The sequence below is a fragment of the Carassius auratus genome, chromosome 35, assembly GCF_003368295.1.
Source record: "Carassius auratus strain Wakin chromosome 35, ASM336829v1, whole genome shotgun sequence".
In the NCBI taxonomy this organism is placed as follows: Eukaryota; Metazoa; Chordata; class Actinopteri; order Cypriniformes; family Cyprinidae; genus Carassius; species Carassius auratus.
Genome location: NC_039277.1, coordinates 13,967,528 through 13,992,746, shown reverse-complemented (window position 1 = coordinate 13,992,746; position 25,219 = coordinate 13,967,528). Strand labels below are relative to the sequence as shown.

The following is a 25,219-nucleotide window of genomic DNA, read 5'->3' as shown; positions in this document are numbered from 1 at the left end:
GACTTGATTAGGCTGTACAGAATAGATTCTTTATTTTAGGAGACGATAGCTATATTTATTGTGCACTTTCAGCTTTAAAACTTTGCAGATCGTTTCCATTCACAAAGAGCTCCATTACAAGATTTTAAGACATTAAGATATACCATTTTTATTGTTTTAATGCTTGAAAACCTCATTTCAGCGAATTCATTAAAGTCCATTTTCTGTTACCAATCCTGAGGAGCTACATCGCATAAGCAAAAGACAGCTGACGGTAGCAATGAGCTGATGAAGTCTTTGATATCCACTTTTAACATGACAAAAGTTCAGCATTGAAATATTCTCTTTTAAGCTGATTTTTCAGAGCGGTGAGGATCAAAGTGAGACGAGCTTCATGTTCATTGTAATTAGTGGAGCTCTCAGTCACCTGTGACTAATGAAACAGCCCTTAAACGGAGGGCAAAGCACGGGACTAATTTTGTGGGCGGCCGACTATGACCCCGTAACTGCTTCACTCGCTGTGAAATAAGAAGCAGATCCCATAAAACTAAGGTGTTCTTTTTGCCTGGCTGAAGTAATGTGAGGTGGTTTGTCTCTGTAATCGGAAATGTGACCTTCTGTGCCCTTCAGCGTTTCTCTCCTTGTTGGAAACTTGTTGGGTTTCGGATTCCCATTAAGTGATTCTTCTCAAAGATAGAAGCTTTAGAAAGTTTTCCTCAGCCTACTATTGTGATAAGTACACTTTAGCATACAAATAAAAATGTGTGTGTGTGTGTCTCTCTCTACAGTATACATACATATATATATATATATATATGTATTCAGACAATTAAGCTTAAATGTATTATTCTTAAAATTTCTATTAAATGCATTTAACTTTAGAGTGTTTTTGACTCACTTAAATAAGACAAAATATGTAAAAAGAAAAATTATAACTACTTTTATTGTATTTGAAATATGGTTAAAGTGTACTGCCAAATGTGCAAACAAGAGTATGTATGGTAACCTAAAATATACATTAATGTAATTTTTTTTTTTTCATTTAGTTAAATAAATTGGTAATTATGAAGTTGCAATGTAGTACTTTGAAAATATATTCATTCATCACTACATTTAAAAATGTAATCAGTTACTTTACACATGCTTCGGTAGAAGATTTGAAAATGTGAAAGTTTAAAAAGGCCAAGTGAAGCAAAATGAAGTCAACACATGTATAAACTCTGTCAAATCAGTATATATACTAGAGGCTCATACATCATTTACTCCCAAAAACAACTGACTAGCTGTTTCTAAGTGTTGACTAGGGTTCTAAATTTCTCAAGTTTTAAATCTGTTTTCCACATAGATGTGACTGTGGTTTGCCAAAACATTCAGAGAATTTCACTTAAAAAAGAAGAAGGAAATTAATGGACAGATGATGTAGGACGAGTCAGAGTAAGTGGTGCATGCTTTCATCACATGTAAATGAGAAGATGAAGAGCCTCCTCAAGCAGAACAAACTAGGACATTCTCAAAATTCATTCAGAGAGGGTCACTTACTTATGCAAGCCGCACTACGATAAAAGCTTCCACGAGAGGACCAGATGCATCAAAAGATGCGAGAAGATTTGATGTGCGGGGCTGAAGAGGCCAGGGAAACATGGAATGAGATCAACCTGATCCAAGGAATAAAAGCTGGCAAAACTAAATGGCTGGAAATGTGTTTCGAGGCACACTTATTGTGTTATTTATGTGCTTACTCCATTAATTTATATGTCTATTTGCTCATTTCTTTTTTTGTTTACTACAAATACACAGTTCCCCGCTCAAAAGAAAGAAGATGTTTTTCTTAAGCTTTCAAAGACTTGCTCGTTGCACAAAGTACGTGACTGCAAGACTATTTGTGCATATAAATTATTTGAGCTGACACCCCCCGGCAATAAGCCACTGCTAATATTACGATCAGATGGTGCTTATTCAAATTCAGTTGCCGTTTTGCTCATGTGCCTCTTACAAATTTTACGTCTGACCTTCCCTGACCTCTCAGTCAGAGACTCCGGGCAAGCCATGACATGTAGCAATGGCAGTTCATTTAAAAAAAAAAGAAAGAAAATTGAAATAGTTTCATTGGAAATCAGCAGTGATGCTAATGAAATCCATCTCATGGGGAAAGTAATTGGAAGGTTCTGGAAGGCAGCGACTGATCGTCCATGACCAAAGAGTGCCCCCATAAATTCGACTTTGTTCCCTTGCTGCCCATTTACCATATACATTTTACCGGAGCCCACTTATGTCGAAGAGCAAGATATGATCCTCATGCTTTATTATATCTCTGAGGTACAAATTTCTGCATATCTTATTCAAGCAACTGCAGGATGTGAGTTTCCTCCTATCCACAGGAGAGAAAAGCTTCACAACAACTCTACATTCTGCCGGCGGGCGAAGCCAGAAGCTGCTTTACAAACAGGGAGCATGTTTAATATTCATCGCTTTTGGGAAGAAGCTCTGGGAAAAGATCAAGTGAAATGTCAAAGGGTAATGAATGCCCCGAACAGGAATACAAAGAGGTGTGGAGTCTCAGGTAACTTTTGCATATACCTCAAACTTTATGTAGTCTTGACTTTCAGTTTTGGTCAAGATGAGGAAATAAATACAAGAATGGTCTAGCCTTGAGTTGATGGATTAATAAAATGTTTCTATTATACACATAAGACTTGTGAAAGTGGTGCAGGTGATCAAACTGTTCTATGAAGTGCTATATAAAACGAACCAGGCCTTTAATTCATAAGGTGTGAGCAGTCATTGAGGATTTCTCACCTTATGCCCTCACAATGTGCTTGATAAAACAAACAAAAAAAACCTTTTCAGGTAACAAAGAGCAAATGATTCTCAAAAGTCTCAGGAAAACAGATATTGCTCCATTTCTTTGTGTCCCTTGGCTATAAAGCTTAATAGGGCCATTACTGTATGTCAGTGTGTGTCTAAGAAACTAAGGCTGATGATACATGGGGCAAGTTTTTGAGCAGTGCTGCTTGGGCACTTTCCCATTGAGAATGGATAACAAATGTCTATCTGGATTCTTTAGATCAGTCGTGGTCCCTTGTCTCTTTTCGGTTGCCCGATGATGGCAACATTGCTCAAAAAGTTGCCCCGTGTATCATAAGCTTAACACATAGCCAATAAAAGGGAAAAAACTGCTATCAGGTTCATAGGGTGTTCTGGGGTGTTTTGTTTCAAAACCCTGAGAATGAGCTATAGTAACATTGATGATTATCTTAGCAAAAAACAACATAGCCGAATTATCTGACACAAACAGAAAGACTAAAACATAGTTCTTTGAAAGAATTTAAAGACTAGCAAGCAGGGGCCAGTTCTACAAAATTAGCCTCTATGTTAAGTCAGTGTCTTAAGTACAAGTTTGACTAGCTAGCAGTTAGCCAAAGGGCTATCAATCTTATTTTTGGATTCAGCATAGACTAATCTATGCCCAGGTCAGCAAAGGTTAACATCAGACTCCTCTGTGGCTTATTTCTGTAAGAGAATTCTAGACTTTACGACAGGAACATTCTGGGAAAGTCAATCAAGTTCGGAACAACATGAGGGTGATAAAATAACAGAATTTTTCAAATCTAAATGTTTTCAGGTTTTATTTTGTTTTTAAGAGTAATAAAAGAATTGAAAGAACAGTTGACACTTATTTAGCTTTATCTCTGTCTTGCAATGTCATGTCATGTGTAGAGCATTATTTAGTACACCCAGAGCACCAGAAGGCCTAACAGTGAGTCACTCCAATGACAGGGTTTAACCTAGAGACCCTAAAGAGACAAAAGAGCCAAAGAATACAAAGAGTCAGGCAGCTCAGAACAGCACAGAGAGAGAACGGAAAACAGAAAGATTAACTGTAGTATTCTGACCATGGAGGACATTGTTATGTAGTCATCTTATCTAACCTGTGTGTATGAATTCCTCTGTGAATACATGCTTAACATGGTTGTAGTACAAAAGGGTTTTGTCTTTATCTGTCCTTGTCCAGCTTGAATCAATACCCCTCAGTTCATCTTGAATGGGCAATATCAACAATTCCTCAAGCTGTTCAGCACAGGTTAGAGAATTCCTTAGGTGAATGGATCATCAGAAAGAGATGTTAATAGAAGAGAAAAAAAGAGAAGAGATGGAAGAAAACGAGAGGAGGAGAGACAGAAGGAGACAAGAGGAAGAAGAGATCGAAGAAGAGGAAAGGGGATCGAAGAAGAAGAGATGGCAGGAGACAAAGAGAGACTGGATGAGATGAGAGGATAAGAGATCAAAGGAGACAAGAGGAGAAGAGACTGAAGGAAATGAGAACAAGAGAAGAGAGAGAAGGAGACAAGAAAAGATTGAAGGAGATCGAAGACGATAAGATGAAGAGATGAAGGAGATAAGAGAAGATTTAAGGAGATAAGAAAAAAGGTGAGAAACTGAGAGAGATAAGAGATCAAAGGAGTCGATAAGAGTTTGAAGGAAACACGCAGACATAAAATTGATGGAGACGAGAGGAGAAGAGACCACAGGAGCCAAGAGGAGATTTAAGAAAAAGATTAGATGAAAGATGAGATGAAATGAGATGAGATGAGATGAGATGAAAAGATATGATAAATGACTGAAGGAGACGAGAAGAGAAGAGAGGAAAAGAGATCAAAGCAAATAAGAAAAGACAGGTGATGAAAAGAAGAGACAGAAGGAGACAAGTCGTGATCAAAGGAAAGGAACAACGCTAAAGAAAATAAATAAAAGGAGATCAAAAGAGATCAAAGGAGATGAGAAAAGATCGAAGAAGATGAGACGAAGAGATTGAAGGAGAAGAGATTGGAAAAAGTGATAGGAAAGAGGGAGAGGAGAGGAGAGGAGAGGAGAGGAGAGGAGAGGAGAGGAGAGGAGAGGAGAGGAGAGGAGAGGAGAGGGTGATGGCAGTCACATCTGAAAGCGTGTGGCAGATTGTGAGGATTTAAGGATTTCAGGGGAAGGATTGCAAGCTGTGCGTGGGGATCTGTGAGGAGACTGAGACCAGATGGTTGTGATTCTGGCACAATTATCCCCCTCTATTGTTACTGATCTTCATCATTCTCTCTCTCCCCGCTCATCTCTGCCTCTGCCAACAGCCCAGAGTCACTTAATGGAAAAATCTTTATTAAGTGACTTAAAAACATTAAAGGATGGACTCCACGTGAGTGTGTGTATGAGTGTATGTGTGAGTGAGTAAGTGAGTGTGTATGCATGACCTTTAAACTATTAATATCCAGTAATGTCATAACAACAAAAATAATGTGTAAATGCATTGCTCATTTACTATGCATTAATATTTGCTATTCTAAAAGAAAAAAAAAATTAAGCAATTAAGTATGAAACAGCAATGTGACATATTGTATGTTCAAAGTGAAACAGAGTAAGTCCCATCGGGAATTGAGTGGATTGCAGCATGCTGCGATATTATTGGTTAATATTATTTTTCCCCACCCACACAGTCTTGATTACACAAGCAGAAATGCAATTTCACAGGCGGAAAAAGTTATTGTATTTCCATGAAACAATTCGCTACAAACCAGTTTATCTCTGGAATAAAGTGCACTGATGAATCACCCTCAGTAAGACCTGGCTGGGACTTTTATTAAACACTAGATAGTGTCAATTTTGATTTCATGTTGACTTACAGAGCTATAAGCAGAATGATGCAAGCACAAGCAGATGGCCATACCCAGACCCTACTAAACCTGAGAAACATCGCGTTTCCCCTGAAAAGATTTTTCCCAGCATCGACATTTGTTGCTCCTGCAAGAGATGGGCCTTAGGACAGAAACATCAAGAAATATGCTGAAGTGAGAGGGTTCAATGCGAGTAGAGACAGCACCTCTGGGTTGCTTGCAGATTCCAGTTTCTCAGTGGAGTTTGTCTGGCCTCTCGTTACCACCTTTAATATCATCATCTTCTTTTACAGCTGCCATCATCTTGTGTTATTATTTCTGTTTTTTAGGTAAAGCAGACATAATTTCAGATTTTTCATTCGGAGAGCAACCTTCTAGCATCCAGCGCCGCCGTTCCCAAGAGCTTTGATAAAATATCATAATAATGCATAACACAGAGGGGGCAACGGGATTATGGGACATGTAAACAGGCAGTTTTCAGCAGGGGCCGAAGTCAATGCAAAAATAGAGCATGACAGCATGAAGGTTTTTTTCCTCCGTCAAATATATGTGTGCTCTTTGAAGTGCTCTGGTTTAGAGGAACCTGAGGCAATTTATTGTAATTATTTAACACTTAGGCCCACCAGACAGAAGCCAACAATGTATTTTTCATGTTTTCACGACAAATTACGCTGCAGACTCAGTGGATAAAAAAAAAGACACAGAAAGCTTCATTTATTTCAGCATCTTCTCTTTCCTTTTTTTATGGCTTAATTCAACATGTTTATTCTTCAAAGTCAAAGCAATTATTTGGGGGGGTGGTATCTAAAAGCAAAGTGTACTTTGAATTTTTGGTATCTACCTCTTGTTGTTGCCTTTTCTCCATCAAATCACAATGAGAATATTAACAGACTTAATAATATCCACCTTTTGGGGTAAATAAACAAGTTTTGTTGCAAAGTATCATATTTCACTGTGGTATAATGCATAATATACAATATACAGTACACAGCGAGAATTGTGTCTTCACAAAACATACAAAATCTTTGGGCCCAAAAAATTCTTATTCAAAATGTTTGTTGGCATGCAGCATCCTGCTTTCCCTCAGCCAGTTTTACACTTCACACTTTTGCTCACTCGCTTTCACGCCCCAGCAATCAAAGCCAAAGTTCAAAACAGCACATGTCCAGCATGTCTGACGCAGCTATAGGAATGACACAGCTTGCCCAGTCCAACTGGCCAGAAAAAAAGCAGAGCCCGAGAGGAGAGACGAGAGCTTTTGAGTGTTTTAGAGAAGCCTGTGCCAAGGAAACTGGCGAGTCCTTCAGAAAGCCAAAACCTTCCTAATTACACCTGATCTGCAAAGACTGCTCATATGTGTGATGGAAAAGTTTCAGTCTTCTGCAAATAGCACAAAATACAGACAGTTCCAGCTCTAAAATCTGATGCAATGAGCCATAGTCACACACCTGTGATGACACATCAACTAAATTCTATAGTACAACATTTGCTTCAAATGATTAAAAGCACTCAAACAAATGGCCTTGGACGGTTTTCAATGACAAGTTGGGTGCTAAGATAAAGTGCCTTCTCCTTCTTGCTGAGATAATTATTACAAGCCCAACATATGTACATCCTTATAAGTTATTCGGTAAGAAATTGTCAAACATTACAAGAAGAGAACAGTAAACGCACTAAGGCTTAAGGCAATCCTTGAACACGTCATAGTCATAATGGACTGAAGTAAAGTCAACTGCTGGGGTTTGCCCTGTAGCATTAAGAGCTCTGGGGAAATCTCAAGAGTATTTGACAGCTCAACAATCCCCTCCTCTCTCATCTTACAGAGCAGATTTACAAGCACAATCTTATGTCGATTACACTTATTAAAACTAAAAACATACAGGGTCATATAAACTCTTTAAACTGTTCTTTTATTCATGAAAGGTTATAAAATAGTTATTAGTTTAAAATCTGTAGCCCAATTCACAAAGCAATAACTCTTATTTTCAGTGAATAAAAAAAGTCCCATAAGGACAGATTAGAAAAGTACTAATTACAAGTGAGGGGTAATGCAAAGATCACCGAGTACTAGAAGCTCTGAATGACATTTGTCTGTCAACGATTTCAAGGGAAAAATATGTCTGAACCTTTCTGTCATGTCGAATTGCTTCACATTTAAATGTCTTGACAGGTTCTGTAATTCCATGGGGACAAGCGAGACCATCTCTTGTAAGTCTGCAGCATTGGCCAGTGGCCAAAAAACTTGAGTGTGAGTTTGACAACTTGAGCTTTAACTATGTTTTTCTGAAGCATTTTTTTTTTTTCATCAGAGTGCACATTTTTCTCAGTCAACACACGGATGGATTCTTTCTTCTCACATCAGCTCTCTTAGCCACAGGAGATGTTTTCCCTTCAGCTTGACCCATGACAACTGACAAGCTAAATTAAATGTTGTCTCCACTCTCTTTCTCACCTATGCCAACATTCGTACTCTTTCACGGCCCTAAAAGCCAGGAGTAAGCATGCGAGCACACACTCATGGGTCCCTAGTGTCCTTTTGCTATCTGGCATTAAAGACCCATCACAGCAGAGTGTCATATCTCCTTGTTTGCCCTCTGTAGAAGCTGTAACTCTATCACTGGCCTCCGTCTCTTGGCCCCTCTGGACACTAGCGATATTAAAACAACAGAGATTTTCTGAGGGACCCTGGGTTTGTCCTACTTACATCACAGACAACTGGAGGAAACCTCACTGCGGTCCAAAACAACCTTGCCATGGGCTCGAGTCCCATGCATCTGCCTCAGAGACTGAGCTGTGACCTTCTCATTTGAGTCCTGGACCACGTTTTTAAGTTTGTAAAAAAAAAAAAAGGAACAGATGAAAACAACCATAGGAAAGTAAAGTTACAACAGAGATCTTTTTAATATCTCAACTGCTTCTCCTAGATTGAAATCAGAGCAAACACACGTTTACTTGAAATTACAGTTCACCCAAAGATTTAAGTTCATCTTTCACTCACTTTTATGTCATTTTAAACTTGAATGACTTTCTACTATGGAACACAAAACAAAAATATATTTCAGAATGTTTGGATCAATACAAGGGTGAGTAAATAATGACTGAATTTTCATTTTTGATTGAACTATATACAGTATAGGTTTCTTTTCTCTTTTTTCCCTTCTGAGATACAGACCCTTTAAACACAGAAATGCCATCATTAGCGTTTGAAAATAGAGATGTCAGCAATGCCAAAAACTGCTGAAATATGCAAAGATGCCAAAAACACACAATAAAGGAAGGACACATTTTTCAAATAACTGATACATTTCCCATTTTGTTCCCAGGCTAAATTATCTAAACTATGTTGTATGTTGTCAAAAGCCTTCGAGGGCTACAAAGGTCGGACCAAGTATTAAACAGGATGGTCTAGACTCTAGACTACCAAGGACGGATCTTGTCTCCTAGTAACTGGGACAGCTGTTGTTGACAAGCGGCAATAACAGGATTTATATCATGTCTAAATATGCTCATCTTGGGACATTATTGTACATAATAAAAGTGAAAACTATCTATAAAAAAGTCAACATTTAAACATTTTTGTTTTGAATATATATTTGTATCATTGATATTCAAGTAGGCTGAAACCCACTACTTACAAAATTATAAACAATAGATTATAAAGTGTAATCCAGAAATTTCTCTCAAAAATAATCATCGGCATGCAATGAATCTCAGGATTGTCTGGGCTACAAAAGAATCCATTAGTTGTATCCTTCACTGCCTGGGAAACAAAGGACGTATTTTGAAGCCGCATTTAAAGAAGCCTTCGAATTAGGACAGCATTCGTCATGCCACGGTGATACAATTGGTCTTTGAATGCAGACTTCGAAGGATGCAGCCACTTAATTCGGACAAAGCAATAGTCAGCAAGGAGCTCCGCCCACCCACAAAATAATTTATAAATACATATATAGCTACTATATAGTTACAGTAACTAGTCATTAATATAGCTACACTAAATACAAGTTACACAAATACAACCATTTGATTTGGCTATTTTCTAGAAATTTAAACAAAGCCAAAAAATCTAGACCTGTCAATAAAGTGGATAAAAATATTGAAAACATGATCTGAAAGTTACAGTAAGCTTCTATAGTGCATAGAGGTATAAATAAATGTTCTCAAAATGAAGAACTTTAAACATCGGCAGATCGCTGTGCTGTTCAGACTACATGACTTGCTGTCTGTCTTGAAGTCATTGTGGTATTCAAACTACATAAATGATCCGCAACAGGGGGAACACACTACGCAAGTATAAAAGAAGTCTGTCTCCCAATGAATCCATCCAGTCCCCAAACCACGTTTTGGCATGAAAACATGTGGAACAGGAACTGATGAGCGACAACAAGGGAAACAGGAGATGTTTATTTGAAAATGGATGTTGGGTAGAAATTAGTGCTGCAAGCTGTTTACATGATGATTTGCAAAATTTGCTCAATTTCTTGTGCCCATCCTTTGTCTTAAAGCCATGTTGCTGCTGCTGTTTTTCTTCTGGTCACCTCAACCCATGCCTTGCTCTCTTATTGGTTGTAGCTTGTTGTGACACCTGACACCACAGGATGTCGAGTTGGTCGACAGATCCAGATGTTTAGCATGCTAGATATTTGTTCTGGCATCAGCGAGCCTCTTTAATGCATCGTTGAGAAGTTCACACATAAAGATTCCCGAGCACTGATCACCTGCTGATTTGCCCCTGATCACAGCCCAACCTGCCCGTGAGCTCGTTGACTTGTAAATTGAGTTTAAATTGGGCTTAACATCCTGTAGTGTGAACCTGGCATAAAAGAAACATAACTGATCACACTCTAACTCTCCTCAGAGAAAGGAAAACTTCCACTAGACCTAACAGGATCCTCAAATTCCTTAAACACTGTTTGCACCTAAAAAAATTAATAAAAAATAAATAAATATATATCATCATATCTGTTTTTGTAAAAATTGGGAAAATAATGGATGAGAAAAGATGGGAGAAGGTGTTAATCTTAATACGCTCAGCAAGGAATTTTTTTCTGTTTCTCAGCTCAATATGACACCAGGAGTGACGGAAAGATATATGATAATGTCTTTACGGAGAGAAGATGCCTGAAATGAAAGTCAAAAGCTGTCAACGATATTCCAATGGACTCTCAGTGTTTTATTTGATGTTCAGAAATGTTTTACACCTTTGGTCCCATTTAAAGGAAACATCAGTCTTTTCTCCCTCTTTCCCTGTCTGCTGACATCTTTACTTCTCAGATGATAATTTGCACCAGAGTCCCATTAGGGATGCTTGAACACAGCAGTCTGTCTTTACTATTTACCAAACCTGCTTCCATCATCCACTCACAGCGGAGGATGGAGCTGGACCATTAGCACTAGGACGGGGAACCCCAAGGATCAGAAATAGGACCGCATATCTGCAACCACCAGTTCAGCAATACACACCATACAGCCGACCTACAAATGAATTCAGAAAGAGCACATTTATGGACTGCAAGCAATCAGGGCCTGCAGGGGTTCTGGAGAATGTATTACCAAGTTAAAAAAACCCTTCTCAAAAGTAAGTTTCCCAGCCAGAAAAGGCTTCAGATTAGTACCTGAAATTCTGTACTATCTGAAAACTGCATTTTGGATGATCGTGCTTCAAAGACACAAATGATTTAAATGAACTCACAACCTTCGCATTGATGCATGTCCCTGAAAAGGAGCTTTTTAGATGTTCCTAAAAAACTGCTAGGGCTGTAGAAATGACAATAAACATCTACAGATATATACATGTAGAGCATTGTCTCTGATTTATAAAAGTGGTATGGTCTGGAAGGCCACCTACACTAGTCATGTCCTCTGGGCCCTTGATCTTTAATTAGTGTAGTAGATGGTGTCACATCATTACGTATGCTTTGAGCATTAGATGCGTTCATTTGAGGACCTCTTGACGGAGAGCCTATTAATTATGTATTTATGCTTCATCAGTGCCTAAGGGGATGAACCTAGCTCCCTAGTTTTGTTTTCTAAAGTGTTTATTTGTGCAAAAGTATTTAAGTTGTCTGAAAATGGCCCACTTTTGTTCTCCTCTATAAGAAATTCATTCCTTAAATGGAAGATAAACAACCACATAAAGTCAAGGCTTATGATAGTGAATTCAGGGTATTGTATCATTTCATGCAGATTTTCTGCCAAGACCCTCCGAGACGCACCATAATTCACAGCAAAGTGCATTTTATAATTTTTTTTGTTGGAAATCACTGATGCAAGTATAAACATTTGAAGTTACAACATATTCCAGTAGAGGAGTTAAAAGAGGTTTTAGCAACCTAAAGGGAAATATTTTGGCAGCATGAAAATACAAGCACCAATCTTCTGTATATGAACCTCTGAAGAAATAATTTACTTTCCATTTAACAGAGGTAAGCTGGACTCTAAGATGGACGCTGTGGTTGTCAATAAATATTGATTTTACAAAATTACTGCACTCTTCATATCTCCACTGTATTTGCTGTTTCCGCTGAATAACTATCAATACATGTAAAGTTGAATTTCTGTTAATGTTCACCCTTGAAAAAGAACATTTTTTTACCTAAATGCTGCAGAAACCTTTTGTCTCACAAAATAATCAAACTCTGTCTGTCAAAGTTGAGGCGTGTCTGTCGACTCCTCCTTGACCTCGTTTCATCTTTCTCCAGCTCTCCATCTAAATAAAAGCATCTTTCAAACAGGAAATTCAGTTTTCGGTCCAGAAAAGCTGTCAGGCCATAACACAGTCACAACTTTTTGTTCAGTCTCACCTGCTTTGCTGAACCTCATCATTTTCAAAGTGCACTTAAGATGGGGTTCAGCCTACTGCCTACTTTTTAAAAACCTGTGCTCTCTAGATCGGTCTCTCTGCAATCTGATCTAACTTCATGGCTTCTATTAGATTACTGCCCAGTCGTACTTCAATACAGACCATTATCGGTATTGATAAGGTGAAAATAAACTGCACTTAGCTCTGATTTTTTTGTTTATCACCCCGTACTCTGCTCAAACCGCAGAGGACTTACAGGATCTTAACAGAATTTTGCTTTGGCTTCAGCATCCTGCATCACGTCATACATTTGCGGAACGTGTCTGATATTAAAAAAAAACGGTTTGTGTGTTTTTTGGCTCACTCGAAACAGGAGGAGTCAATTCACTCAAGCTGCTCCATTTAGCTTTGGTCAGTGGCCAAGCGGGTGTGCCGGACGCGCATCATGTGTGATTTTCTGCGGATGTTTCAGAGCTGCTGATTGAATAAGAGTTCTCCTTTATTAAATCATGGCACCACAGCAATTGAGGCAGCCATTCAAAACTAGCTCTTCTTAATGTACAGATGGCCTCGCTTACCGTGCTGAAAAAGCACGGCTGTACTGCACTCAACAGAAGTTGCTCGGTTATTCTGAGGTAGGGGTTTACAAGTGAGTCAAAGACAAACACTCAGACAGCTGAGTCGCAGACCACTTTTTTGATTTGTGAGCGAAGGAATGATTCAATTTCAAGATTTAATAAAAGCACAGTCTCATGGGCTTTGCCAGATGCATCTTTATCTTTCTTGATTTTGCAATGCAAGATACAACACTAGTGAACGAGTCTGCTAAAATATCCAATCTTTATACAAGAATCCAACAAACAATTACATTTATTTCAAGAGTTTGGCACAAGACTTCTTGATTTCAAACTAGCAGGAAATAACTTATTGTTCGTAAAACATTTTGCATGCTTTACCGAGACGTGACCATTGCAGACGTCATCAAACACAAGATATCTAGGTTGCGCCAGTCGCTCGAGTCTCTGGAGAGTAAACTTGGATGTTGGGCCTGTTTCCGTAAGAGCACTATTAGAGGTTCTTTATGGGAAGTGCTTTAAGGCTTTCAAATCTGCCTTAAACAATGAGAGACAACACAGAGACGCATGCTGAGAACAATTACTATAAGCTCCCGTGGCGACTACTTGCAGTTCCCATCAAAAGATGCAATCAAAGCATTCGGTTTACTAGCACAAAATAATGAAGAAGTATTAACCGTGCCTCACGGGGTTCAGATCACACAACACTCCCGATAGAAGCCTTCCATTGCAGCAAAGCACCTTGTGTTGTGAAATTGGTCATTCTGAAGCGCACCGTCAGCCTCTTATCGGAAATGTGACCACAAAGCAATCCTGGGATTTGGAAGGTGAAGTTACAACGGCGGCTGTAAAAGATGCATTGTTACACCAGAAAAACAAACACGGAATTATCTAAAGGTAAGAGGACAGTAACCCTACCCTCAATTGCTGTTGTGTAGTCAAAAGATTGATTTGCATTTAAATAAGCCAGGCTTATGCTTGTATTGTGGCACTCATCCGTGCTGAGGTAAACAGGCTCGGTGTGTAATGCCACCAGACTCCAAGCTCCAGACCTGTCAATCTATGTGTGTGACTGTCCGTGGCAAAAACTTCTTGCACACACAGAAACCCTTATCAGATCAAGCGTTTCATGTTCAACAACATAAATCAGAGCGGAATTTACCAGGCCTGCTTAAGTCTATCTCTCAGAGTCTGTCAGGATGACAACCAAACAACTGCTTGCAATGCGACACAAATATGTGGCAGCGTCACATTGATTCATAGCTGCAATATAGAGTGAGAATAAAATGATGCTGATGTTTTTTTTTAAACTACCCCTTCAGCAAATTAGAGAGAGAAATAAATGATCAAATGATTGATTGTGCAGAGTGAGGAAAAATAAACTCATATCCACACAGACTAACTGCCACCCACCCACACAACAGGGACCTTCACACACACACACACACACACACACACGGTGTTGCTCATATACAAACATGTCAAGAAATTACTTTGTTATTACCTGTTTAGATCCCATTAGACCTGTCAATGCTTCAGTGTGGGTGAGGAGAAAAACTTTGATGGAAAGTGTTAAGTGACATTTAAGAAAATTTGAGTTGTAATGTGATCTAATTAACCTGGATACAAGCAGAGTAGCACATCTGCACTCCGAACTGTCAGTTTGCAAGATGTATGGCAGCCAGAAACACTGATAAAATCTAGAAGTCTCAGTTAAAAATGGCCTTTCCTTTTTCTATTGTTTAACGACTGTTGTCCATGCCTCTCCGGCGGCCTCTGTGGAAATGCTCTGAGAATGATGGCAAGCCAGCGAAAATAACACGGAACTCTTTCTATCTCTGCCGTCTCTCTGAGTTGTGATTTTCTCTTCACTTATTTATGAGCTAATCCATCTCTGTCGGCCTCAAATCAAATTATATAAAAAACAAATAGAGGAGAGAGCACATAGAGCCTGACCCCCATCCGCATGGGCCAAGTAGAAGTTGGGAAGGCACTCCGCCTCATTCCTGGGCTGACCCGGCCCCAGTCCAGCCATCACGCTCAACCGGACAGCAAGAAGGATGAGACCAGCTGGGAGAAAATTGGTGTTTACCTGGGTGCTTCACAGAGCAGATTACACTTATACCAAGTAGTTATTGCAGGCTAAAGCTTAAATGCGGTTTTGAGGCAGTGGAGAGTTCACAGATGTGTGAAAAAAGAAAGAGTTGGCAGAAAATTTAAGCTTCTACCAAAAGAAAGAGATATACAGCCTTGCATCTGTAATGCCTGGACACGCTGTCCTTGAAAGCACAATTGCACACCATGATACCGCTTTATGAACATCAATGGAGGCTTACGGGATCTTCAATATGAGGAGAATAAATAAGTCTTTTAGAGATGATCTTATTGTTGCTTCTACGTTCAGGGCTTAATTAGGACTGCCCGATGACCTGGTGTAAGTGTGAGAGATCTTCAGGAGAGTTGACAAATTACACATGGTTTAAAAGGGTTAGTACACCCAAAAATGTAAATTAGGCCATAAATAACTTACCCTGAAGGCATCTTAGGCGTATATGACTTTATTCTTTCAGATGAATCCAGTCAGAGTTATTTGAAAAAAATGATAATTTAATCATTCAAGCTGTTTAATGTCACTCGGCAGGTGTTGCAAAGCTTCAGTTCAAAAGCAGTGAAATAAAAAGTGACTATTCTTAATAAAAAGTGTGTCCCATGGCGCCAGGGGGTGAGAAAAGGTAGGGCTGTGCAAAAAATCAAATGCGATTTTCATGCACATCTCATCAGTAAAGATGCTCCTTTAATTAGAAGTATTATCTCCTGCACGTGTGTTCAGATCAGGGTTGCCAGGTTTTCACAACAAATCCTGCCCTGTTGTTTCTCAAAACTAGTCCAAAATTAATCGTTAATAAAATGTTTCCCGGGGTTAAAATATAAGGTTTTTCTCTTTTTTTTTGGCATGGTTGTCTTGGTAAAATTCGCATTTTAAGGGCTAAATATCACGTTATTGTGGTTGCTTCGAACGGCGGACATGAAAAACAACCTCAGACTTGGCAACACTGGTTCAGGTGGAGCGGCAGTTACTACACAGAGCCGTAGTCTACCGACAACTAACAAAAAAGTCGCTTTCAAAATCGACAAAGAATCGCCACCGATTTTAAAATCGATTTTGTGTAGATTGTCAGTGAATTCTCTGTGTAGTAAATGCCAACAAATGTTGCCAAGTCTGTGGTTGTTTCTCATGTCCGCGGGTCGAAGCGACAATACCAATAACGTGATATTTAGCCTCTAAAATGCGAATTTTACCGAGGCAACCATGCCATAAAACTTAAATTTTTAAGTTTAAGCAATTTTTTTTATCGGGGAACCTCCTGGAAATGCGATTGGGCTAGTTATGGACTAGTTTTGAGAAACAACTGGGCAGGATTTGTTGTGAAAACCTTGCAACCATGACCGGAACGCACGTGCTGGAGACATACTTCTAATTACAGGAGCGTCTTTACTAATAAGATGTGCATGAAAATCGCATTCGATTTTTTGCACAGCCCTAAGAAAAGGTCTATTTTTCTCCAGTGAAATATTTTGCAGGGTAAGTAAAAAAATATGAACCATTGGCCCAAACAGACCAGTGGTGTGTAGAGCTCTCATTTGAAGCAAAAAGCATCAACTATACATAAAGGCGCTCAGTTTCCAGCATTATCAGAGCACCACAGCTGTTAAAATGTAGCCTACATAATACAACCCAAGCCGCTTACAGACTAAAGGCCAAGGTGGCTTGTCAAGCAACAGCAGAGATGCCCCCACAGTCCATGTTTTATGAAAGACAAGCTCTGATTACAATATAATTGTTAGCAAGCGTTGACAGCATCTTGTATGGCAGCGTGTGGGCTGCACAAAACCAAGCAGTGCTACACTGCCCCCACGGCTGCAAGCCACTGCTGACAATGCTGATGGTGTTTATGACACTTAAAGAGGAAACATTATGCCTTCTGCAGCAATCAGGAAGTTGTGGAGTGCGGTGGGCAGGATCTGGGAAATTCAATATTTGCTTAGTTCAACATGCTGCGAACTATCTGTGACAGAGCTAAAACTAAAACATTTTTTTTAAGAGTTGCACTTATTTTGGCAACCGCTCGAGACGAATCTCTTTGAGCTGGTCTGCCTGAGGGTCCATTTCACGGGGTCCTTGGCTGCTCCTTGTTCGGTGAGAGCTATAAGTGGAGTCCGGGCCAAGCATGAATGAGATTGTCCTGGTCGCTCCAGGGGAAAGATCTGCCGCTCCCCCTCACTGCTGGGGAGGCAGCGGGGCCGCGGCGCAGATAAAGGGATCAGATGAAGGGTGTCGGTTCACATCAACTTTTCCTCTCCTTCTGTTTCCCTGGCCACAGCACTGTGATTCAACTGTCAAGAGATGCTAAGTAAACCCAATGTTCATTTGTAACACAAGATCTGGCTATGGTTAACAGAGCTTCCCCAGGGACTGATACAAATACAGGTCTCACCTGATAGCATCTCGGCTCACCAGAGGAACAGTTTCTCTGACAACGAGTATAAATAGCATTGACTCTGATCAATCTCTCGCATAGACGGTTGGAAGAATGTGATTGTTCATTTTATGTATAGTTTCATGAGCTGTCCATGAAACATTTCTTGGTTCCAGAACTTGGAGCACGGATGGGAGCAGGAGGGGGGCTGCAGTATATCATCAGTGTGTAAACTCCGAGTTCTGAGCCGGTGAAGTGCATCACCGTGTGCATATGGCGTAAACACAACTCTGCAGCAAAAATCCTGTCAGTGTTTCCTCTCAGGTCATAAAGAATGATTTTCAGAGTGATGGCAAAGCACTCCCTCTCAAGACTCACACGAGGGAGGTACAAAAAAAAAGAAGAGAAAGAAAAGAAAAAAGAAACAGCCCTGCGAGGCTTCACATCTTGGCACACAGACTCATAAAGAGCAGTAATAAACCAGAAAGCCTCTTGAGATTTGATGTTCATTCTCTCAAGTGTGCATACGGGAGTCATACCGGAGGCTTTATTGCCGCTTTAAGATTCAAATGAGGAGTTTGGCCCATGCTGGACCTTAAATGTGAGTGTTCAGGGGTTCTTCACAGGGTTATTTCAAACTCACACAATCAAACAACACAGAATTTCAAATGAGGCCTGAAGGGAGCAGAAGTCACAGCACTTCAAATGAAAACAAATTTTGGGATGTCTGCCCTTATATCTACCCCAAAGCTTAAATCAGCAAGGAAGATGTAAATGGTTAAGAATGGCAACAAAACCACTCAAGCATCTCAGTTTCTTTTAGATTTTTAGATAGAAAATATTATAATAATATAATAATAATGTACAGTATGTAAATCATCCAATGTTTTTTTGTTTTTTTTTATAAATATTAACTTATTTCGTTAACAAGAAAATGTAAATCACCTAATGAAGAAAACGTACGTTCTTTAAAGGCACCGCCTTTTTGTTCTGACTTCTTTTAGAAGAGTGCCAGTCTTAATTAGGGAGGTCAGAGCTCCCAAACCTGCCTAATTCACACACTGCTAATTTTGACTTATTAAATATATATTTCTAAAACGATTTATAATGATCACTACTCATGAAACAGAAAGAAAAGTTGCTAAGTGCTGATGAGTACGCTAACTGGATCAATTATCATATGGTTGCCAAGTCCGTAACACAACGGATGCGCGCAAACCCGTACAGCAGACATAAAACAAGCACTGGGAATTGTGAACCACCACAAACAAATTTTTGCATATCATGCAAAATACACAATGCATACAACACTACAAATCTTTAGTATATATTTTGCAGTAAACGTCAATCGGATTTCATGTGGGCAGGCACTCAACGCACTTTTCCCTACATCTTAAACTAACTTGTGAACATGATGCGTAGAGTATTTATAAAAACTCCATTCACATACCGAACCCGAGCAGCCCGGAGATCAGCAGCAGCACCCCGGAGCGCATCGCTGGACGCGTGAGGATCTCTTCAGTAATGTGTCGGTTACCGAAACAATGATGCGGCGCTCACTGCGGTCCTTTAAAGTTAGTAGTGCTGATTTCTTCCAAACGTCGATGTACTCTTTCTGGAGGTTTTGTCCTGCTCCTTTTCTACACTCTTCCTTCTTGCTTGTACTGATATTAGTGCTTAAATGCAGCCTATAGGCGCTGTTTTCGTGCGCAGTGCCTCGAACCCGGTGTGCGTTAATTCGCTCAGTCTGCTGCTCAGAGCGCATCAGTGTCCGGCTCACTCACAGTTAGCTCCATACTCTCTCACTATCTCCTTCACTCAGCGGAGGATGAGGCAGCCGAATAGAGGAGATCGTTGAACGGATTCGCTCCTCCTTCCCCCGTATCCTCCTCCCAACTCCTCACAAAGTGTCTCTGACACAAGCAACACAGCACAGCATGAATGAACGAATTAAATTATCACAATTTTCAGATTAGGAAAGCGAGCTGGATGATTTGTTAACAGCGTCGTCAAAACGCCGTTCAAACTGAACCATGTTCTGAGGTAGATATTTTTGTTTTGGGGGATTCAGTCTTACTGCAATTAAATGTTGAGGGATGGGATGTTAAATCATACTATCTGCGATAATTATAATAATTATAATAATATTTGGGTTAAGAACAGGCTAACTAGTAACCCAAACATACATATTCCTCTGCAGCCTCTGACCGTTACGACCGTTGCTATTTAAATTGTCCTCGCGTTCAAACTTGCTAAGTTGTAAAAAGAAGGAAAAACTGCAGAGGTAGTTGGGTTAAAATGACATCACTAGTAGCTACCCCAAATTAACAGATAATAAAACACATTCCCAAGTATGTTCACTCAGTTCCAATGAAGATGAAAGGCTGCTAAACGGAAAAGGTTGGGCTAAAAGTAAGATAATAACCATAGTAGATAAAGCACCAATCTGTCCCACTGTACTTTGTAAAGTTGATGGTTTGTTAAAAGAAAAAGAAAGAAAGAAACCCCTCACTGAATAAAAACTATTTCAAAGTAACCTAACTGTGGATATAGCAGCCTGCAAACTGTTTGCCAAAAATTGAAATTGTCAAGACTAGTACAGAAGCTCTTTAGACAAACTAAAGAGCTTCTATATAAGTCTTGACAACTTAAATTGCTGTCAGAATCCAATAAATCCCAGGCAAGAGAAAGTGGGGTTTTTTTCTTCGTCTTCTTATTTCAGGTATTATGACAACAGCTGCAAATACACTTACTGAACAATATGGCAGAACATGTGTTGGCTATCGATTGTATACAAATACAATACATTGCCCAGAGGCATTTTGTATCACCCACAAACATTCTCAATTCATCTTTCCTTTTTTAAATCAAAGCAGCTGACTGAAAGAATGTAGGTTGTGCTACCTACCTCCTGTCAGCACTTATCAGCAGAAACCAACGCTAAAAACTCACATAACACAGTTCTACCATCTACCCATTATAGTTGTGCTATTCTTTCTGCATATCTTCCTTGTTCACTTTGTACATCAGTAGGTCTTTTTGTGGGTTTTTCTTAAACTTTCGGTTTCCAAAACTCAGATGACGATTGATGATAGAAGAAATGCTTTCACATGTCAGTCTTTTCATGAACTTAAACCCAACCCGTTTGCAACCGGTTGGTCATCTGAACCTCTATTAAAAGCCTAGATTAAGCTATTTGCTTCTCTTAAATGTTTTTCTTGAATATGCTGCATTTGAGTTAAGGCACAACTTAAATAGCTTAATATATACACTGTAAAAAATAATCCTGTAAAAAAACAGTAAAATACTGGCAGCTGTGGTTGCCATTATCATACTGTTAAAATACGGTGTGTTACTGTTTTTGAAATTAACAGCTAAATAACGTTTTGACAACTACAGTATAAAACTGTAATTTTACAGCCTGGTATTTAACAGCTATATGCTGTAGTTGTCAAAACAGTATTTAGCTGTTAATTTCAAAAACAGTAACACACCGTATTTTTACAGTATGATAATGGCAACCACAGCTGCCAGTAGTTAACTGTTTTTTTACAGTATTAGTTTTTACAATGAAACCCCAATAATTTCAATTCTAAATGCTATTATAACCCTGCACATTATTTTTGTCATGGATTACAAAAAAGGAATAAAGACAAGTTAGTATTTTTTTTATTATTCTGATACAACACCAGATGAATTCTGCTCAATTATTGTAAACTAAAATAGGCAAATAAAAAAATACTAGTCAAGTACTATTCAGTGCATACAATTAAGCACCCATCAAAATGCAAAAATGTCTGAAAAATAAGAGGATAATATCTTCAGTGAACAATGATTTAAAAGGAATAGTTAATCCCAAACAATAATTTATCCCATAATTTACTCACCCTCAAACCATAAGTGTATATGGCTTTCTTCTTCCAGCCATAATGCATAACATCCTTCCCAGATTTGTAAAGTTTTTGAAGCTCCAATAAACGCATCAATAACGCATAAAAGTAATCGATATGTATCCAGTGGGGTTAATAAATGTCTAATAAGGAAAGCAATGCCTTTTTTTAAGAAAGATATCTTTATTTTATAAATTTATAAAATATAATCATGGCATGACCATATGCGTGTTCATAATTGAGTTGAGTTCTGGCGGAAGGGTCACCTCTGACCTGACGCATGACGTAGGACGTATGGCGAAGACGTAGCGAAAGCTTAGGTTTGAACTGACGAATGCGTCACATCTACATCCATTATCGGTGCGCAAAAAGCAGAAACTTGAATACCGGCGAGAGATTTTATGGTAGTTCACGTTGACTAAAACACACAAGAAAAAGCGTTTTGGAAAAAAAACTTTTTTGGCAATCACAGACATTCGCATTCGGACAGGATTAGATTAATCTGAGGACCCTCGAGTTTGACGAAAAACAGTAGGTCATTTGCTCTGGAATTTTCACAGAGGTCGTGTGAGAAAAAGACAGACATGGCAGATTCGGACAGGATTCAAATCTCAAAGTACATCTGTCAAGCATAAATTTCTCTAACGTCCCCCTGTGAAGCTAGTCCCGTCCGAATAGGGCTTAAGACGTTTTGAAAGAATAGGACTTTGATATAAGATTTCATATGTCGGGTCAAAGGTCATTCTTCTGCCGGAACTCGACTCTATCTGGAACTCGCGTACGGCTGTTTCTGGAAGCCAGTGATTATAGCTGATAAAAGTTATAAACATGGATATTTTTCTTACAAAAAACCATCGCTTCACTTCATTAACCCCCTGGAGTCGTATGGATTTTATGATGGATGGATGCGGTTTTTGGAGCTTCAAAAACTCGGGATCTATTCAATGCCATTGCAAAGCTGGGAAGCCAGAATATTATTTTCTCTTTATAACTCCGACTGTGTTCGGCTCAAAGAAGAAAGTAAGGATGGCTTGAGGATTCTATTGTCACCATACTAATACTAACATATTAATTAGAAATAAATAAAATAAGTCCAAACTTGTTACCTTTGAAGGAATTCTAGTGTGGATGCTGCTTCCTCTTGGTACTGCAAATTAAAAATGTAATACGAAGAGAACAATGCAGCAAGTCCAGAGATAAAGGTTGGCTGCACACCCTCGCAGATTATTCGGCCTTCGAGGCTGATCATCCATTGTTTCATCCATTGGCCCGGATTAACACCTGGATCATAAAGGAATGGATAAATTAATGGTTATTCTATGATCTCTGGAGAGTTTGGTGTAGAAAAGGTAGTTAGAAATTAGTACATTATTTTAAACCTGAAAAAATGCACACAATGTCATGTCTTACAATTTAACAAAACCTACAATATCTCTATAAAAATAAAAAAAGGAAAAAGAAAGGTTGTGTTAGTCTGTTTTTAACTTAAAGGAGAACTCCGGTGCAAGATGAACCTCGGGTGTAGTAACACATTGGTACCAAGTCGAATGTTCTCTGGGATTTTTTTTTTTTTTTTTGATTTTGCGCCGGAGTTCTCCTTTAATGCTAAGCCAGCCTCCGAGAGGGAAAAAAAGTGTACAATACAATAAAGTGTAGTGATTTTTTTGTAAATACTCAAACTTGTCTTTGATTAATAAAAATGTCCTCAAATTCAAACCAGCACAGTGTAATAAAACATGATTCAAAGACAGTAAACTCTAGAATGAAGCACTTAAATGTGAATCCTTTCATAATAGTAAAACTTTTTTTGTAAAATAAATTGCAGACATGTCTAATATGATATACTTACCAAGCAGGATCAAACGAGGACTCACAGGCAGGTTCCCCATCTTTTCGAGGTCAGCAGGAGTGGCAGACATCTATTGTCAAAGATAACAATTTAAGACAACTGACTAATCTTAACGTGATACTTGCTGATAACGTTGATAATATTCTACAGAGGTAAAAGGCTTTTTGTACTCAGAACAGGAACATATTCAAAAAAATATTATATTTTGATGGGAGTAAATGATGAGAGGACTATCATGTTTGGTTGAACTTGACAATGAGCTGACAATGAAACATGTTGTAAAGAACAGATCTAGATAATAACTACCGAAGCCATCGATTCTCGTTAAAATACGTTATAAAATGGCTGAAACAGATGCGGTGCAAGACGCTGTTATGCTGCTATTAGTAGCTGCAATAAAGTCAGCAGCGGTTTGAAAAGGCACCTTTACAGTAGCTAATTAGACAAGAATTTAAAATGTTGTAAGTCACTTGCATGCTTGGCAATAGTCTACACACGCGTTTTGAATGTGCATGCAAATCTTACCTGTTCACTAACCGGATTCACTGGATATTGCTATTTTAATAAGTAGCCTGATAACAGGGCGATTAAAATAAGCGCGGAGCGGCAGATTTATCTATGTCTCTAGATGTCTCTCATGGACTGAATGCGCACGTTAACATTACGACAGAAGAAAAAAAATACTGAATTATCTAGTTAATAACTACCGAAGCCATAGATTTTCGTTAAAATGTCTGAAACAGATTCAGTGCAAGACGCTGTTGCTGCTATTATTTTTTTGCGATCAAGTCAGCAGCGGTTTGTTGACCTAGTAATTACAAGAATTTAAAATGTTCCTCACTACCATTTACTGACAATAAATAAATAAATTGTACATGTGCCCGTTTCATAAACACTCAAAACTCAAACTTCATTATTCACGTGTATGCTTGACTAACTTATCCTACACACGTTGTGCCTGCAAATCTTAACCGTTCACTAACCGGATGCACTGGATCTTTATATTGTTATTTTATAAGTAGGCTAGGCTACTTAAAAGGGCGATTAAATTAAGCGCGGAGCGGCAAATTAAGTTATACCGGCAGATAAATTATTGTCTATGTCTCTATCTCATGGACTGAAATGTGCACATAACACAAAAGAAAAAAAAGATTGATTTCGTTCATTCCCATTCATATTACTTGGATAAAGTTTGGTAAAATATGCAGGTTGGATGAAAATTAGGGATTCTTACCTGTGTTGTGTAATAAAGATGGCTGTATGATGGCAGTCTGGGATCGGTCGACCAATTATTTGCCTATAACGTTAGTTAAAACACATAATTTAATTGAGGCATCTGATTTAAATCACAGAAGCTTTATTAGAAGTTTAAGATGTTATATTTTAAAGTAATAGGTCATTTAAAGATAATAAAATAATAAATCGTTGCAAACCTACCTCAATCTGATATTCCAAACTGGGGCCTTGTGCTCATTGGATGAAAATAGGGTAACGTTATAGTACTGTTAAATAACAGTGTCAAATTGTTGTTGATCGACCACGCAAACCGAAGTGAACAAGTCTTCCCATAATGCATTGTAAAAAAAAGCAAAATGCTGTTATTACATGGAAACAACTATTTGCTGTTAAATTTCCATGTAAATTTACAGGAATTTTTTACAGTGTAGGCTGGTCCTTCCTTAATGCACATTACCCTAAACTGTATTTTTTGCACATAAAAGCTACATTACACTGAAATCATTTTAAAGCAGTAACAATTTGGTCAGGTATATTTTACATATATATTTTACATATAAAACCAAACTCATGCACCAGACATTATTCGTGCCAAAGGTCCCATCGATCTGACTTTACTTTGAATAATGAGTTCCCATCAAACACAAACTCATCTCTTTTCATGCTTCATTTACTTGCTGTCATTCTGTAGAAACTGTGGTGCATTCGACTTCTGTTGTGACAGACTGTATGTGACTACATGTTCACCTCTGA

At 38.7% G+C, this 25,219-nt stretch overlaps 1 protein-coding gene and 1 long non-coding RNA gene across 3 annotated transcripts in view; both read right to left on the bottom strand.

Annotated features, from left to right (window-relative positions):
* LOC113054524 (kin of IRRE-like protein 3) overlaps positions 1–19,521 on the bottom strand; it is a 128,943-nt gene extending 109,422 nt beyond the window's left edge. Inside the window, exon 1 of one of the 2 annotated variants that reach the window (XM_026220135.1) lies at positions 18,942–19,521. In XM_026220135.1, the coding sequence (XP_026075920.1) occupies positions 18,942–18,987 (46 nt within the window). In that variant the 5' untranslated portion in view covers positions 18,988–19,521. The remainder of the gene's footprint in view (positions 1–18,941) is intronic. The other variant, XM_026220134.1, reaches the window with a different exon arrangement.
* A 2,076-nt stretch (positions 19,522–21,597) lies between these two features.
* Positions 21,598–24,684, bottom strand: LOC113054827 (uncharacterized). Its single transcript, XR_003277446.1, has 3 exons — positions 24,465–24,684; positions 23,231–23,300; positions 21,598–22,662 (listed from the first exon to the last, which is right to left on the bottom strand). It is a non-coding gene; the product is annotated as an uncharacterized LOC113054827 (long non-coding RNA).
* Positions 24,685–25,219: the final 535 nt, after the last annotated feature.